The sequence below is a fragment of the Condylura cristata genome, unplaced genomic scaffold, assembly GCF_000260355.1.
Source record: "Condylura cristata isolate star-nosed mole 26May11 unplaced genomic scaffold, ConCri1.0 scaffold00002, whole genome shotgun sequence".
In the NCBI taxonomy this organism is placed as follows: domain Eukaryota; kingdom Metazoa; phylum Chordata; class Mammalia; order Eulipotyphla; family Talpidae; genus Condylura; species Condylura cristata.
This window is the reverse complement of record NW_004567103.1, coordinates 84,695,646-84,714,557: the sequence shown is the minus strand read 5'-3', so window position 1 is coordinate 84,714,557 and position 18,912 is coordinate 84,695,646. Positions and strand designations below refer to the sequence as shown.

At 40.5% G+C, this 18,912-nt stretch overlaps 1 protein-coding gene across 1 annotated transcript in view; it reads right to left on the bottom strand.

The window, feature by feature from the left end:
• Positions 1 to 18,912, bottom strand: part of CNTNAP5 (contactin associated protein-like 5) — an 827,651-nt gene that overhangs the window by 359,533 nt on the left and 449,206 nt on the right. The window contains exons 9-10 of the mRNA XM_012727192.1: positions 7,606 to 7,755; positions 4,604 to 4,775 (exon numbers count right to left, since the gene is read on the bottom strand). Of these exons, the coding sequence (XP_012582646.1) occupies positions 4,604 to 4,775; positions 7,606 to 7,755 (322 nt within the window). The remainder of the gene's footprint in view (positions 1 to 4,603; positions 4,776 to 7,605; positions 7,756 to 18,912) is intronic.

The following is an 18,912-nucleotide window of genomic DNA, read 5'->3' as shown; positions in this document are numbered from 1 at the left end:
GGGCACATGGCAGCCAGACTCCAGGCCTGGTTCTAACTCAGGAAGGCAATACAAAGCTGACAGGAGATGCTCCTAGAGCTATAAGATGTGTCAGCACAGTACCAGACAAGGGACACTCAGGACAGTTGCCACATCCATTAAAATGATTCCACAAAGGCCTCACTCATGCAACTAAGCCTGGCTGTATCCTCAGCCAAAATAGAAGCCTTTCAGTTGCTTGGCTATTTACAAAGCCTCTTCCTCTGTACTCCACCTTCAGGGGTCCACAGCGGCCTCCCCCCAGATCATCCCCTTCCTGCACCTCAAAATTCACTGGCTCCCAAAATGCTGAAGCAACTCCAAACCTGGAACTCAAACCTGGAATCCTAGAGCCCCAGAACCCTCAACCCCCAACAAACAAAACCCCCCTTCCTTCTTCCTCTCTTTTCTCTCACTCACCCCTTCTTTTTGTCTTTTCCCACATCTTTGAGAAATCCCCACAGGAAAATAGAAACTTTTTAACATTATCCTTGAGGCTGTTTTGTCTTCACAGCAACATCCTTAGGGAGGGGCACCACCTGCCACAGTCCTTGGCCTCAGTCCCCTAAGTAGGTATTTCTGCAAAGCAAAAGTGGTGTCCTAAAGCCAGCACTGCCTGCTGCCAGAGAGAGGATATATACTCAGCTTCCTTCCCCCCCAGGCCAGAAGATTTGGTAATTTGCCATTGTTAAGATGCAAATTTTAGTTTAGTTTCCTTAGGACTTGAGAAGGTCTCCATCCTCCCCTCCCCAGTTTTCCAATCAAGGCATTGTCTTTTTTTTTTTAAGATTTGTTTATTTATGCATACAGAACAGGGGTACAGACCATACGGGGTGGGTGGAGAAAATTCACCAGAGTGGGGAGTAGAAAAGGCAGATGTTGAAATGCAACTCTGAGGTGAGCAGAAGTTTTGTCAGGAGAAGTCTGCCACACCATGTGGGTCACCTGCCTGGCCAGGGATTGAGTTTGTGCTGTAGTGGCTGTGGATAGCTTCATAGTGCTGTGCTTTAATCCACTGCACCATCAGGAAGTGCCGGCATTGTCTTTTTTTTAGATTTATTTATTTTTGCATGCAGAACTGGGGTACAGGCCAGAGGTACAGGGGATGATAGGATTCACCAGAGACAGAGTGGGAGCAGAACAGGCAGACTGATGAAGTACATTGCTGAGGGGAGCATTGGGCGGGTCAGGAGAGGTCTGACAAGCCCTGTGGATCACCTCCAGGGCAGAGATAGAACTTGCACTGAAGTGGCTTTTGCTTTTTAGTGCTATGTTTTAACCCGCTGCACCACCAGGGAGGACCTGTTTTTTTTTTTTTTTTTTTTTTTAAGGGAAACTGGTTGTGACCTACACAGGATGGGCAGCAGCCTCAGGCAAAGCCACCCAGGGAACTGGCTTAAAGGAGCTACTCATACTAATCCCTAACTCCAGCCAGTTTTGCTGATTTTGGAACATTTCTGTCTCTCTTGTCACTGCTATCATGATTTTCCTTTACCTAGTGACTAACATAAGAGTGTTTCATTATAGGGTCCATAAAAGAAGGGGAACTGGGAGGACTGAACCCCACTATACAACCAGATCGGATAGAGAGTGAGGAGGAGACTTGGAAGGACTCCACTGAGGGGTGAGGAAGAGATGAGTCTCTATACTCTGTGAGGAAGAAGCAGAACAGGGGCCTGGAAAGAAAAACTCTTGTGTTAGTATATTAGGGAAAGAAGGAAACACTTGCCAAGGCCGACAACGCTTGGGGACAGCGAAGGAACACCCAAAGGGAAGAAACAGTGCTTCATCCCTGTTTACAAGCAGTCTGATAAAGCCCAGAGAGAGCAAGGGACAAAGTGGAGAAGGCAGACTCTAGCCCCAATCTGCTGCTAGTAAAATTATTGCTTGGGAATACAGTGGAATTAGGAGTAACCTAGATCGTGCTCCCTGGACTGATAAATCAACACTCTAGGAGCACCTGCACAGTATACCCTAGGAAAGGATAGAACAAGCAGCCTCCTGCTCTGCTTTGAAGCCCAGAGTCCCCGGTCATTCCTTACAGTTGTTCTTCCCTGGACTCTACTTGCTGGAGCCTCTTCCCAGGCGTGGTTTCATTCTGTTCCAAGAAAACTTAGCTTTCCTTACCTACATGTGGCTTTGACTTATTCCACAGCCATAGGCACTGCAAAACTCAGAAGGTGTTAGACCAGTTAAGTCTACTGTCCACACACTTTATAGGGAGAAGCACAGGTATGAATATCTACACAGATTCTTCAACTCTCTCAACTGCACCCTCACCCCAACCCAGTGATAAACTCCCTGAAAGTGGACTTTACAATTGCCTATCAATCAGGTTTGCTTTGATTAACACATTAATAACACAATGTAATTCACAAACCACCTTCATTTTTAAGCCTTGTCCCTCTCTAACAAATGTCCAAAAGTTCAGAAAATAATGAATTAAGCAAAGTCTTTACCATAGTCTTCCCTTCAGTTAGAGATACTGTCTGGTAAGTCAAGAAAAGCCTACCATTTGCCCACCAAAATAAAGATAAATCCTTATACAATTAGCCAAAACACATTGTATGTCATGCAATTAACCAGGTTACAATTACACAAAAGTAATGACGAAGTGTAGCTGGCAATGACATTCATGTCATCGAATATAATGAGATTTTCCTAGATTAGATATTAAGGTATCATAAGAGATCCCTATTGATAAATGCACCCACATATACACACTGAGCTACACTTTGCAAAGACTTTGCTGACTAACCAACTCTGATGCCTCCCCCCATCATTAATAAAGACTAGGGGGGCAGCACCATTCTGTGTAAGTATCTTTTATTCAAAGATCTCTAAACTAGCACATTCTAATGAAGCACACATTTTATTACCCACTTTTCCAGCTGGCCAAATGGGAAAAAAATGAAGCATAAGAGCCAGGAAGTCTGTGTGATTTGTTGGTGTTCCCATGTGGAGTGGTATTAACATAGGAACATGGCACATAAAGTTCCACCAAATTATATCGGTCACTCTGAGCATTAGCAGGAATAGGATCTGCAGGACTGATTTCTGTGCTGCTTGGCCCAGCACAGGAACCTGCTACATGTCATCAATACCTGCTGGACTGAGGCAGTCACCTCTCCAGCTGGTTCTCTCTTTATCCATCCTTCTAGCTTTTCCAGAGCATGTCTTTTAGGCAACTGAATAGTTTTGTAGTGATTCTCACCTAAAGCATGATGTCAAACCCTGCATGCATCATTGTTTTTCAGGATCCATACTGGCCCATGACTCTCTGGCCACATTTTCATGCTTCATCAAAATTACCTACTTTCTCTACTAGGCTATATTTTATTGAATCAAAGATGCTCCTAACTGTAAGACATGCCATTCTTTCATATGCCATTAAAGAGAATGCATGTGCTAATTAGACAATTACTCACTGTCATTTGTAAAAAGCATCCCAATATTTGAGATTTTTATATGAAAAATGGTTTCCTGAGTGATGAACTATCACAAGGTATGATCATTTTATTCTATGGCATTTTGCATGCTACATTCCACCAATTCATCCTACCAATGTCTCCCACCCTTCAAGAATTTTGCTCTCTTTCAGTATTTAGCTCAGTACCATTTCTTAATAACCTACTTGATCATTTTCCTCAAGGGCAAGCTAAGCAGCTGATGCCATGTGTCCCAAGTAAGGGTGTACTTGATCATTTACTGCACTTGATTGCAAAGACTCATTTATGCCCTGAAGAAACTTGATTTGAGACCTTATGTCAGGAACGTATAAGCAAGCACTTCATAGATATAGATAAATATCACTCATGTAACAATTGATAACTGACTAGAGTAAGCAGAATTGGAAGAATGAAAGATATACACACTAGACAAGAAATATAGCATGTATGATAAAGTTTGCTGAAAATTCAAAATAAAGTCCCATTAATTTCCAGCAGCATGTCTTTGAACTGAGAAAGCCCAATATAAGAGTCACCAGAGCACAGGAGAAACAAAGAGAAAAACTGAGTTTTTGTTCAATTGTGAGTTTCAAAGGTAAGAGCTGATTCTCTCTGTCCTTTGTCTGGTCTCTCTTGGATCAAAGACACAGTGAGTTAGCAATAGTGACAGCAAAGTCAGCCCTAGAACTTACTGTGGATTATTGGGCGCTGTTCAAACCTCTGCTGAGGGATCACTGGACAACCTGTGCCCCTCTGCCTATAGGGAAGGACACTCACCACAGTAAAGAATCAAATGGTTGGGAAAGAAGCAAAATCGCCCTCCTTTTTGCTTTACTCTTAACTTCAGAGTAATCAAATGTTGTTTATGCATAAAATTTTAATCCTTTCACAAATTTGTATTTTGATTTAATTTGCATATCCCATTTACTGCAAGTCAACATGAAGAGAGACTCAACTAATTTAAGCCATTTTTCTCCGGGCCTGAAATCCTTTCAGAAATATTTTCCATTAGGCAATTCAATTATGTCTAATGTGGCTAATGTCAGTGGATTAGAATTTTGCTTAAAGAAACTCATATTTAGAACAGTGAGAATGGAAAGGGGGTGGGGGAATAGAGGAGAAGAGACAATAATTACCTGTCTTTGATGCTACACAGATCAATGTGTAAATCACTAAAATTCCCCAGGGAACCTTGCTGAACTGAAATGAGGTCCTTGGGCTGGTTATCAATAAAGATGAGCCTCATGCAGCCTTGGAAAGCCTTAATGGGATTTAAACATTGGGGATCGGTGAGATTGTCGGGGCACCCTGTGGGACAGAGAAAAAAAAATGAAGAATACTGAAATGATCAGTCATTGCTTTGGCGACCTATTGATGGAAGACCTGGAGGTCTAATTATTTTGGTGCTTTTTCATTCACAGCAGTGCACAGTTTTTGTTGTAAATCCTAGCATCCTCAGAGAGGGGACAGAATTGTACAAAATGGGGCATACTCAATCATAGTACAACCAAAAATAAAAGGCGTCAAAGGAAATACCAACACTATAGCATCTATCGCCTTCTGATTTCTTTTCTTTTTCTTTTCTTTTCTTTCTTTTTTTTTTCTGTCCTACTGGTAAGCAATATTCCATTTGCATGGAATATTTCACTCATCCCAAGGAAGCAGCATATTACAACTGCTTGGGAATTTTGATTCTGTCTAGAAACACACTTCTCAATGCTCACTTCAATTTTGAATCACACTTTTAAAGGAAATTGTGCTTTGGTAAGGATGGTGGCAGAGTAATTGGTTAATTGTTAGCATTAACAGGCTAAGTTCCTGAGAAAGGTACACACGGGAATGTAACTGGAATTTTAAAAGGATGCACAAAGCAAATCCAGACACTAAGGAAACTACACGCTTAAATGCACATAGTTATATGGCTATTATCATGTACATGAAAGGTTAACACTTTACCTTTTAAAGGATGTTCTTAAAAAAAAAAAAAGTGCATCACACTGATTAGCATAGCCTGCAAACAGTGTGCTTCTACTTCTTGTTTAGACAGGTATAAAGCAACATAGGTATATGAATACGTGTGCTCTTTATAAACTCCAACTCGATGGTTTTAATAGGTTCAGAACATATGGGAATGCAAGCTTGAAAACATGGCAATATCCCATAAATAATGGGGAATTATTTCAGCCATCTCTAATAGACAGTCACTGCTGGGCTGAAGCCCAGCAGCTGGTTAACAGCTTCGAGAAACACTATAAAATGAAGAGAGATGCTACAACTTCTAATTGAAGCTGTAGAGAGAATTTATGTAAGTTGACTATTATTACTCAAACTCATTTTTCACCTTCCATAAGTTTGCAGGCTACATACGTATGGGGCGTTTATTTAAACACTCTAAAAACCACAGATAAATCTTCATCATCTAAGTCCAGTGCCCCCCAGGAGTACTCCTTCAACTGGGGGGCAGGAATCATTTTTGACTCCAAGGCATAATGATCCAACACTGTTTTCCCTAGAAATGAGCAAAAGTTTGCCTTTATCTCACTTTTGATGATAAATTACATATCATGAAAAATTACATAATACATGAGGCATGAGTTTGGGACCATCAAAACCTTTCTTCTGCATCCTTCATACAAAGGATCCTGGATACAGAAGAATGGTACATTGGTTAGTATATCCCTCTGCTGTCACTGGGGATTCATGAAGAACAGAGATGGATGTGAATTCTAATTCTACACTCAAATTATCCCATCTCAGCCAACACCAGTTTTATTTTCTGGTGTTTATTATTAACTTGATTGCAAAGCTACTGCATGAATTAAATGAGGTAAGACAAAGCATTTACCATGAATAGAAGTGCTCTCATTTAAAGGAATTTGTTATCTTTGTACATTTTGTTATCTTTGTTCTCATTTAAAGGAATTTGTTATCTTTGTGCAAAAGATGTGGAGGGCAGGACAGAGGTCCTTTCTGAAACCCTACAAACAATTCTTAAAGCTGTCACTCCACACTGCTTCCCTCCCAGAAGCCCTGATATGTTCACTGCATCTGTGCTAAGTCTGTTTTATCTTTTAAAAAACTTGAACACCAGCCTTGTCACTGATATGAGAGAAGTGATCTGTAAATTCTATGTAAGAGGCTGCACTTTATAATTTCACACAAAACCCTCTTCAGTTTCCTAATGAAAAAAGAATCAGCAAGTGTAAATCAAGCCCAGCCCATGACCATATCACTCTGAAACTTGAAGCTATTGTGTCTGTTCCTGCCCTGCAGGAAGCACTGTGCTCTTTTTCACTGGCTTTCTTTCTCATGGGCACTCTCTCTATATATTCAACCTTAGATCTTACTGGGACCCCAGCAAGTCTTCTGTTTCTCCATGATGGAGATTAGTAAAGTCAAGGTCCTTTAGTGTCTTGTTGAAGGTCAGTGAGCTGTTGAGATTTATTATTCTTTAAAGATTATTTACAAACAAGGAACTATGAAGCCAGGTAGTCATATCTGCAACAAAGGAAATGCACTAAGCACCTGTTTTCTTAGCCTTTTTTGTTTTCCTTGTATTTTTGTCTTTGGAAAATTCCTTGTGATTTACCTTGAGTTGAGAAGGCAAGATCTATACAGATAATTCTACATGGAGTTACAGTTGTTTGAGGGGCTAGGTCTTCCTTATTTTTAGCCCCCAAATGCTATTGGGTTATGGTATACACCAGTTCTTAAAACTAGGGATGTGGGGAGTAGTGACTGAGTTGTCTGAATAGACTGGTGGCCCTTCCCACCGAGATTGTTTTCTTGCAAGTACTATTGACTGTTGGTACACTTTCTCCAAGTCTTCAGCTGAGTTTCTCCTTTCAAATGTGATCAGGGAGCTCCACGTGGCTACGAAAATCTCCTTTGGATGTGTTATATAACACCTGCTCTTACAACTAAAATTATTATTCCTCGGCGCTGACCTAGATAATTTATATTTGCACAGCTGTGAGAGCGTTTGCTTCTCATTATTTTGGGCTTTGGGATGGTGTCCTGTGTGTGTGTGTGTGTTAGGGGAGTGGTCTAATTGACAAAGAAAGAATCATCAGAGTGGAACATTGTTTACTGTATTCTCTCTCCCTGTATTTGCAGCCTTAAAAGCTGGGGATATTACCTCCAAAGTAGTAGCTACTTCCAGAATAAATCTGCACCCGGCTGGTGTCCTGAGCCGGGGATGCTGCATCATTATCCAGAGTGAGAGTGATGCGGTTCCTTCTGGCATTGATGCTAACCGAATGCCACAGGCCATCATTCAAGTTGCTGCCTGCAAAAGAAACAGGAAGGACAAGCAGAAAGATGATTGATTTGGAGAGTTTGGAGAGAGTGGGCTGATTTCCCTCCTCTGCTATGGCCATGTGCATCTTCAACACAGACCCCACGCTTCCCTCTGCTCACACCAACCCCCAGCTCTCCCCAGGACTCGCCTTTTTCAACCCTTTTACTGCCTCCTATTAATCCCTTTTCAAATATGCTGAAAATTTTCTGATGTTTGATTGTAAAATAAAAGTGCCAAACACAAGTTAACAAGCATATCACTGCCAAAGGTGAGTAACAGATTGATTTATTGGTATATAAATGCAGAGTAAACATCTTAAAAAAAAAACATTAAAATGTTCCCAGTGGATCTATCTCTGGGTGGTGAGATTAGAGGCACTTTTAATATTTTTCACATTTTTCTACCAGTAACTTTTTTAAAATAAAAATAAACTGTTTTAAAGGACAAAAATAGATGAAGGAAGCTAGATTCTAATGAGGTGCCAGCTTGAGGCAGTTTTTTGTTGGCGAAGTAATAGACTGGTTCAATTTTAGCTTTTTCCATTTTCTCATATAACACTGGATGAGTTACGACCTTTGCTGAGCTCTTGTCTAATCATGTGTAAATATCAGGATACCCCGTTTTACTGTTAATGGGATGAATGGATCCAAGACAATGTCTTTGGACAGTGGTGGCAGAGTTGGGTTTGATTAAAAGTGAATCCTGGCCCTCCCTGGTGGTGCCAAGGGTTAGGACGCAGCACTGCAAGCTGGCTGCAGACACTTCAGTGCGAGTCCTATGCCCAGCCTCACAGGTGACCCACATGGCTGGCAGACCTCTTCTGACCCGCCTGCTGCTCCCCTCAGCAGTGTACTTCATCAATCGGCCTGTTCTGCTCCCCATTCTGTCTCTGGTGAATCCTCTCACCACCCCTGCACCTCTGGCCTGTACCCCCATTCTGTATGCATAAATACATAAATCTTAAAAAAAAGAAGAAGAAGAAGAAGAAGAAGAAGAAGAAGAAGAAGAAGAAGAAGAAGAAGAAGAAGTGAATCCCTCTCTTATTCTTTTGCCCCGGTTCTCTCAGGGACACATGCACTGGGGACCAATCTTATCGAAGAAATGCTGTTGGGAATTAGTCCTGAGAATTTCAACTACTTACTCCAAAAAGTTTATTCTGTTAAGTCTCTGTCCCAGGTCAACTGAAGGAAACATTGTGGTATTAACCAGTTGAGCAGCAAAGTTTTATGCAGGACAAGAACACACAGAGCTCATGTCTCCCCTTAATAGTCATCTGTCGTGCCTTGTAGTATAAGGTCCTTCCTGCTCATTGCTTCTGCTTCTTCCCCAGCAGTCTGTACAACCAATATCCAGCTCTTCCCAGGACTCGCCTTTTTCAATTCTTTTATCGCTTCCTCCTATTATTCCCTTATTCAAATATGCTGAACATTTTCTGATGTTTGATTTTAAAATAAAAGTGCCAAACACAAGTTTACTCTGCATGTATACATCAATAAATCAATCTCTTATCTACCTTTGGTAGTAATATGCTTGTTAACTTGTGTTTGGTACTTTTATTTTAAAGTCAAACATCAGAAAAATTAAGCATATTTGAATAATGGAATAATAGGAGGAAGTGATAAAAGGATTGAAAAAGGCAAGTCCTGAGAAGAGCTGGGGACAGGGGGGTTGGTTGTACTGACTTAAGTAAGTAGTGAAAATCAACTAATGAACTTGGATGTGTTGGGAGACAAGTATATGCCAAATCACAGGGACATAATGATGTCAGTTAAACAAGGACAGAACAACAAACGCCTTGGTCCCTGCATTTGGGACAGTGGCTATTTACATCACAGGGTCTCTGTGTTGGCATAGTCCACAGTTAAATGGAAAAAACAAGGACATAGCTTCCCTGTAAGTTCAGGTCAGTGGGATAAAGAGAAGCAAGAAACGACAGCGACACTTGCATTTCTAAGAGGAAGAGTCATATTTGGGTCATGAAGAAAGAAGACCTAACTAGGTCCATCTGAGGGTGAAAAAAGGACTTCACTGAAGGAGTGGGGACAGTTTAGGGAAGTTTTGAAAAATGAGCAAGAGTTCACCAAACTTGCTGGCAAGTTTGTTAGAAGGAAACAAATGTCTTCAGTGAGTAGCCAGTTGGAGAGAATAGGAGGCAAGTGGAAAGAGGCTCCAGTAACCCAGGGATTTTGTGCAGAATAAAGGGACAGGTTTTGTCATTATCATTTGAGAAATGATTATGAAGGGCAATTTACCCAAAGCAATTTTACCATAATCTCTGAGGATGGGGCCCTTGACACCTGCCTTTCTTAGATTCCTGGGTGATTCTAATGCACAACCAGGAATGGAAATCACTGTTGTAGCGTGTAGGAATTCATGAGGCATCTTTAGTAGGGAGCAACTTGGGGGACTTGCAGTGTATGTATTCCAAGACTCTGGCATAGACTGGAATCAGAGATGGTGGGGCCATTTCCCGCCCAGGTCCAGGCAACAGAAGAACAAAGTTCCTAACCAAAGTAGCAACAGTAAAAATGGAGCATTACAAATGGGCTAAGAGCTATTTCTGGAGGTAGAAGAGATCAGAATTTGTAGAATCTACTAAAGAGTTCCCTAAGAAACAAGCTGGGAGGAAAGTGTCACAATCAGGGCACCTCACAGAGCTGCAGGACTTCTGGGAACAGCTACTGGAGAGTTTGTGACCTTGAGCACTCCAGTGGCTGGGGATTTTGCCTAAGGAGAAGCTCAGCAGCAGTCTGGGGTCCCGTTGTCCTGCACTAGGGCAGGCCAGGGTGCCCTATCTGCTGGAAGCAGCCCAGATGTAAGGGACTCCCCTGAGTTTCAGCCCTCTTCTTCACAGGTAGTCTTTGCTGAACATCTGCTGGGGTGGACAGGATAAGCCAGAGGCTGCTCAGCCTGCCTGCCCTACTTGTCTCAAAGGCCAGGTTTGGGTCCTAGAAACAGGGACACTGCTAATGAGGAAGAGTCTCTCTCAGGTGCTTCCTGGTGATGAACATGTGACTTGTGTTGGGGGCGCTTGGGGGCTGCAGAGCCAGGTGGAGTTTCTCACTTCTTTTTTTCCTTACATTTGCATACTGGTCTGAATGCATCTGTATAAAACATGAAAGTGCATTTCACAGATGAACTGTAGACAGTGTGGTTTGAAAGGGAGTCAGTAAGTAGTTCAAATTATAAGGTGAAAACAGCTGTGGGTGCAGCCTCCTGGCAGGTATCAGGTAGAAAGTCATGCAGAGGCTGGGGGAATTTCTCTAATTAGAGATGCATCTTCTAGTCATTTTCCAGATGAAACTGACCTGAGAACAGATGGGTTCTCTTTCTCTGAAAAGATGGGGTGGGATCAATAGTTTGCATATCCTGATTCTGGTTCTCATCACCTCCCACACTTTTATCAGTGCTCTGGGGATGATGAAGGTTTATTTGGTTATTTCTCTTCTTTTTTTCTTTTGGTTTTCCTTTTGATTAGGAATCTTTTGCTCTTTTCTTACAAGATCCGTGGTGCCTGCAGGGGGAGTCTGTGTGAAATCTTAGCTCTTTAGAAGATAATTATTGAAACAGGAGTTCTTGATGCTGACCAAACCACACAAAGGAATCACCTGGGAGCTTCTGGAAAGGCAGTTCCCTGGGTCCCACCCCAGGTTCATTTAAGACAGATTTGGGGGTGGCCAGAGGCCTTGGAAGTTTCAAAGTTCCCCCAGAGATGTCAATCTGGTTAAAAGCTATCACATTAGAGGTTTCAGAAAAAGAAGGGAGTGAATACTCCTAACAAGAATGGTTTGGAAAAGCTGACCTGAGGGTAAACTATCAGGAAAGCAAAGTGGCATATTCCTCTCCACCTGGATGCTACTTTCCACTTCATTCTGTTAATGGACCTAAAATAACACCCCTAGAGGTTCTTCAAGGGCTAGTATTTAAAAACACTCTTTAGAGGTATAAGCTTAAGTGCTATTGATTATTCACAAATTAGGGGAAATCAATTCTATAAGGCTGCCCCCCCCCCCAATCTCCCTGCGATAAATGGCTGTAAAAGATTAGACATTTGTTATGGAGCGAACAGAAAAGCAATACCTTAGAGGCCAAATTCAACTTAATGGCTTAGCTGAACAGGGAACAGGGTATTTAGGGCTGATTTGGGACACTCAGCATGTGTATAACTTTGGAACTGAGATGTGCAAGGTGGGACTTGGGTTCTGGGAAGACTGTTAGATGGTGACAAACATAAAACTCTTGAACTTTAAAATATTGAAATATTGAGAGATAATATTTGCCATTTGTCCCGGTTGGCAAAGAATAAAACTAACAAAATGTTTAAGATGATATAAAGGAGAGAATATGTTTAATTTTTTTCAACTTCACACCACCATAGCTGAAAGAGATGCTTCCTGGACCTAGAATCCAACCTAGTACATTAGCATAAAATTTCCATTGCAGAGAAGGTTAAATAGGCTGCTCTGTGCTTAGTCAAGAACTGAACTAAAACTTAAAACATTTTTTGAGCATTTCCTTGCAACTGAGTTTGCAAACAAACTTTTGAAACACAGCCCAATTGTAAAAGTAGCTAATAATACATGCTAAAATTACTGAATATTTACAATGTGCCAGGCACTTTAAATATATAATTCCTAATTCTGGCAATAGTACAGAAGGCCAAACTTTATTGTCCTCTTCCTATAGATGTTCAAACAGAAAGTCAGAGAGGCTGCCCAGGGTCATCTGGCTCTTCAGAGGGAGAGCCAGAATCCCAAGGATGGAGGGGGGTGTTCCAGGGATGAGCTCTTGCTGCTCACCCCTCATATAAAACCAGCCTGGCTTGTCTAGAAATTGCTTTGATAGGTTAGTTCTTTTATAAAATTCTGTTTTCTACTATTGGGTTTGCCTTGCCTTTATTTATTTGTTTAATTATTTAAAAACAGTTTTACTGAAATAAAAGCCACATATCATGTCCTATCATCTATTTCAATACTATAATTCACCATATTTTACTATATTCACGGCTACTGTGAATATAAACTGTGATAACAGTTGACTTTACAACATTAAAACTTATCAACTGTGATAAGTTGACTTTACTGTGATAAGTTGACTTTACAACATTTTATAACTCCCCCCAAAAAAGAAATGTAGTTATCACTACCTATTCTCCTCATAACTCCACCTGTAGTCGTAGTCAATCAACCAGCTATTGTCTATCTATGAATTTGACTGTTCTACACATTCCACAGAAATGAAGTCATACAGTATGTGCTCTTTTGGCTTGTTTTGTTTACCAGGTTGTTGCAAGGTTCCTTCTGTGCTGAAGCTCGTATCTATATGTTTGTAAGTCTGGATAATCTCTCACTGTAGTTTACTGCCTCACTTGTTCATTTATTGTTTGATGGACATTTGGATTGTTCTCGCTGTTGGGTTAAGATGAGTAATTCTGATCTGGACCTTGGTGTAAACATTTCTGCATGAGCCTGTTTTGAATTTGCTTATGTGCACATACACACGAGTGGAATTGCTGGGTCATATGGCAACTGCATTTTTAAACTTTTGAGGATCAACTTCCTTTTTGACAACACTAGCTTGTCCTTTCATGGTTTCCAGCTTCCAGAAAGAATACCAACATAATTTCACTTCAGTTCTTAAGACTACTACTTAGGCCTGACATTGGAGTTCCAGTTCTTTGTTAGTGCTTTTATTTTTCTTTATTTGAAGCACTATTTGTAGATAATAATGCTACTATAAAGTATATAATAAGTCTTTTTTTATACTTTTTATGATAAGATTTTCATAGCAACTTACTGTTCACATATGATGACGCTGAGATTCGAGAGATGCTAATTAACATTCTGAAGGCTTAATGTTAACTTTCATATATGAATGATATATTCCCTGAAAGAAGCACTGGCCCTGGACGTTGTGAGTGCATGATCCTCAACTGGGGTAGGATGTCTGGAAGCATACAAGATGTTTAGCAGCATTATGACTCACTAGATGCCAGTAACAGCCAAACTCCTGGAAAGAGTTCTCTGAGTAAGGCTGGTAGCATGGAAGGCTATGTGGGTGGATGGGTGGAGTGGAAAATCTCCTTTGATGGCTAATCACTCACTTAATGGACATATTTTGCGTTTACAGAAACTTGGCAATTTATATTATCTCCCTCATAGCTAAGTTCCTAATGGATCTTTCCATTTCTGAATTCATTTCACATTATTGTTTCTCTTGATGGACTGACAACAGATCATTTGAACAGTGTGACTATCCCAGGCCCTCTAAGCATCTTCCACTAGAGCCATAAATGAACTCAGAGACAAACAGCCCAGCCAGAGCAGAGTCTACAGGGCTCACCTCCAGCCTAGTGAATAGCTTGTTATAGATTTCCTTGATGCCTTTACTCACTTGTTACCTCTCACTTAAGAACCTGTCATTTATAATTTCAAGAAATTTAGACAGATCCTTTAATCTCTCTAAACCAGTTTTCTCATCTGCAATGTAGAGACAGAAATTCCTGGCTTGACTTGGAAGATTCTAGGCTTTATGTAACCCCCCAAACTGTCATTCAATATCCTTTCATACCTACCTATACTTAATAGTTCAAAGGTAGTTACATTTTTTGAGAGAACAAGGCATTAGATACATAAATAATCGAATAAGACATTCTTAAAATGCCAATCACATCATAAAAGAACATATTACCATTATTAAGCCCATTATGCTAAACTTTAGATCCTAAGTTCTGCTTTTCTTGGATACCTTTTATCCATAATTTATCAGATTTGTTAACCCTCCCCTACATACATTAGAGTGAACTGACATATCTCTTCAAACTCCCTCTCAAAATTTTATTCTATCCCTTATGGCAGCTGGGAATTTCCCCTAGTTTTTTTAAGATTTATTTATGCATAGAAGTACTGGGGTGCTAGTGAGAGATGCGGAGCTTAAGAGGATTCATCAGAGACAGAGTGGGGAGCATAAAAGGCAGATCAGCTAAATACACTGCTGATGGGAGCAGCAAGCCAGACAGGAGACTCACGTGTGTTAGCTCCCTGACTGGGGATTGAACTCAGGCTGCAGCATTAATAACACCATAGCACTGAGACTTAACCCTTACACCACCAGGGAGGTCAAACTTTTGGCTACTTATTTCCCTCACCTCCTTCCATTTCTGTCTGATTCAGGACACCTGTCTAGATTGAACCAGACAAAGAACCCTGTCATCATCAACCTCAAAGTAAATATCCCCTCATTGGGTCATGGGCCAAGAGAATGAAACTCAGCTTGCTTAGTTTCACAATCTATGCCTTCTATAATTGAGTCTCCAGCTGTCCTCTCAATCTTAGTTCCCAACATTACTGTACAAATTCCCTACTCTAGTTATACTCCAGTGAATACACTTAAGTCATTTTCATTTCCCCTCCAAACCCAGTCACTGTCTGTCTGCTACCTCCTTGGTTCCCTTTCTCTCCATCAATCCATCGATCTATTTCTTCTAATTTCCAGTTTGTTTGTTTGTTTGTTTTCCTTCCCCAATGCTTCCTCTCCTAAACTACAAGGACAGGATATATATGGATATATGTATTCACATATATGCATATAGAGACATTGCATTATATTACATATAATTTGTACATTTACATACATACATATATTACACATTCAAAGGCATCTACAATACTTCAGAGAATATGAAAAGTGCTGAATAAACAAGTCAGTAAGCCAAGAAATGAAGAGCATTTCCTTGACTAGACCACTACATAGTGATTTCTCCTTCTAAATTCATGTAATATCCGTTGTTGATCTATTCATTTAGTTCATATTATTTACTGCCATGTACTATTAATTAACAATTCATCTCTGTACGTTCCATCTCCCTAATGAAATTACCAGTTCCTGGGGGTCAAAGTCTGAGCCATGTTTGGTATCCCCCTCAGCATTGTCAGGGCACCGCCTGCCCTCTGTAACTGCTCGCTGATTGATTGAACATCAAGCTGCAGAGTCTCCATTGCCAACTGTCAGCAGCAGGGCCGCCTCTGGCGCATGGGTCATAAATCACAGGTTAAACCTTCCCTGTTTGTTAAAGCCTAGCTCATATGTCAAGGTAACCTAGATGCCGAAAACCCTTGGTCAGCATATGAGATGAAAACATCTGGACAGCAACCGCTGGAGCCAGAGAAGGATGTGCTGCCATGTTTATGGTTGCTGGTGAACGTGTGTTTCCTTGAGAGAGATTTGAATACTCAGCTAAAATATCTATTTAATACAGAAGCCTCTCTTGTGGTGCACAGGTTAAACCCCAGCACTCTGAAGCTATTTGCAGCCATTGCAGCACCAGTTCAATACCTGGCCAACATAGCTGCAGCACACCTCTCCTGTCTGACATGCTGCTCCCCTCAGCAGTATACTTCAGTAGATTTGCCTGTTCTGCTCCCCACTGTCTCTGGTGAATCCACTCCCCTCCCTATCTCTGGTTTTCACCCCAGCTCTTGTATGTACAAATAAGTAAATCTTTAAAAAAATAAACTACAAGATACAAATGAAGCTCAATTCAAAGAGATATTTCTCTATTATTTTCAGTAACTTTCAGGATAAACCCATACTCTGGTGTCCTTGACCAAAATGCTGCTTCATCTTTTTGTCTGTCCCTCTTCATCCTCTGTAACTCAGACATCTTAAGCCACTTTAGAGTCTTTCATTGTTTTAGATCTCCTCCTCGTTCTCTTTTCTAATGGGAGAATCCTTTCCTTCCCTCTTTCATCAAATTCTATTCATGGGTTTTGTCAACACCTGGAAATGTCTACACCCCCAAGCTTTCCATCTCACCCTTCTTAGTGGTTTTCCTCTCCCCCACACCCCCACCCCCGCATCCTGAGCATATACACTATTGTGTCATAAATGCCTCTTCACCATCCTTTCCAATAGAGCCAATGAGTTTCTGGAGTTCCTCCCAGGCTCGAACTTGAATGTAGCTCCAGCCCAGAACAGACACTTCAAAAGCTCCCTGAATTAAGTGGAGGCAAAATGAATTATATATGTGAGAGTATTATTAAGGTAGAAAATGTGAAAGAGCAAAGGAAATAATAGCAGGTTTGACTATTAGATTTTTCTGCTCTCATAATAAAAAATCTAGCTCCCTCAGAGACTCTTGAATGGTAAAGAAAAAAGACTAAGTTATGAAATAAAATGTTTCCATCATCATTACCCAGCCTGAAAAAAACTGCAGGTGTCCAAGAATACACTACTTTGGTAAATATTCCCAACCTTTACTTGGTATCTTGAAGCTCAGGAAATTATATTTCTCAGTTTGCCAGTAAATAGAAAGCTTCATCACTTATCTGTCTCCTGAAACTCGAACTCTGTACACAGCCAGCCAGTTTGTTGTGACAGTCACAGCCCCCTGGCTATCTATTTACTTGCCCTCGCTAACTTTTTTTTTTTTTTTTTTCTCATCAACATTATCTTAGCTAAAACACAGAGGCATTAATGACAACTTAATTGAAGCAGAGGATGAAGTTCATGGAGTCATCATGTTTACTAGATGTGCAGATGGTGTCTAAATACAAATGGCTTATATGAAAAAGGGCAAGATTTGGGAAACATCACTGTTAATTGCAGGGCTGTAGCCTAAAACCATCTGGCCACAAGTATTAATCAGGGTGAGCACTTCCATTCTTCACCATGGAGCTCTTCCAGCCATTCCCTCACCTCTGGGAGCTCCATGGGCCTTTATCTAATTAGTATTTCCACTGAGTACACCACCATACTGGGGGTTTGACACATTCTGCAGCATAGAATTATTGTAAAGTGAACGTTCACTAAAAACCACTATTAAATAATTTCACTGCTAAAATGGCATCCTTCAGAAATGATTTGAAGGTTAAATCTACTATTTCATTCATTCATTCATTCAGTTACTCAACATGCAGAAAATAGTTACTGAGAACCTGCTAGAAGCAAGGTGCATACTAGACCTTGGATATATATTGCTGGGCAAGGTAGATGATGTTCATTTCCATGTATACTTAGCTTCTAGTGTTGAGAGGCTATTGGACACCAATTCTATAGGTATATAATTAAAGTCCATTGGGTATATGTATATGTAAAAAATATACATTAGTATAGGCCAAATAGTGCATCTCAAAATTCACATCCTGCAGTCCAAACCCCATTACCTAGACAAGCATCTGTATTAATAGCTAGGGTCCTTAAAGAGGCAATTCAGTTCAAATAAAGTCAATGAGCTATCCCTAATTCAATATAATAAGTGTCCTGGAAGAAGAGGATGTTAAGTCACAAGGGAAAGATGCCTGTACACAAGTCAAGAAAATAGCCCTCTTGGAAGAAATAAACCTTCCACCAACTTGATCATGGACTTCTAGCTTACAATATTGTGATAAAAGACAGAATCTGTATAACCTGACATTTGGCCTGCTTTGTGATGACTTTCTTGAGAAACTATCAATTGAAATAAACTTTAAAATATAGATGGGTGGTGTTGCCCATAGATTCAGAGTAACATTTCACATTTAAGCACAATGCTAAATAATTACCAAATAAACATCCATTGTATTATGGTGCAGATCACAGGTTCAATGGCTAGAATCTCATTATATATTCATCTGGAGAAAGAAGAATATGTAGCATCTACTGAATATAGAAAATTAAAGACTGATAGAATGTTTTTATTTTATTTTTATAAAGATTTATTTATACATATAAGAGCTGGGGTATGGGCCAGAGATAAGAATCAGAGTGGGGAACAGAACAAGCAGATTGACTGAAATACACTGCTAAGGGGAACAGCAGGTGAGACAGGAGAAGTCTGCTGGGCCATGTGGGTTACTTCCCTGACTGGGGATTGAACTTGTGCTGCAGATAGCTTCATAGTGTTATGCTTTAAACCCTGTGCCACCAGGGAGGCCCCAGAATAGATTGCTTAATAGGTATTATTGCAATGCTTTCTCTCTAACTAATACTAATCAAAACACTAAAAAATATTGAAAAAATGAGAAGATGATTGAGAAAATATAATGAACATTATCTCTGGTACCTAAGAATTGAAAGGGATACCCAGAGAGACCTTTTCTAGAAGCCATTGTTTCAACCAGAATACATTCCCATGGCAAATGGTTGATTTATGGATCTTTCCTAGTG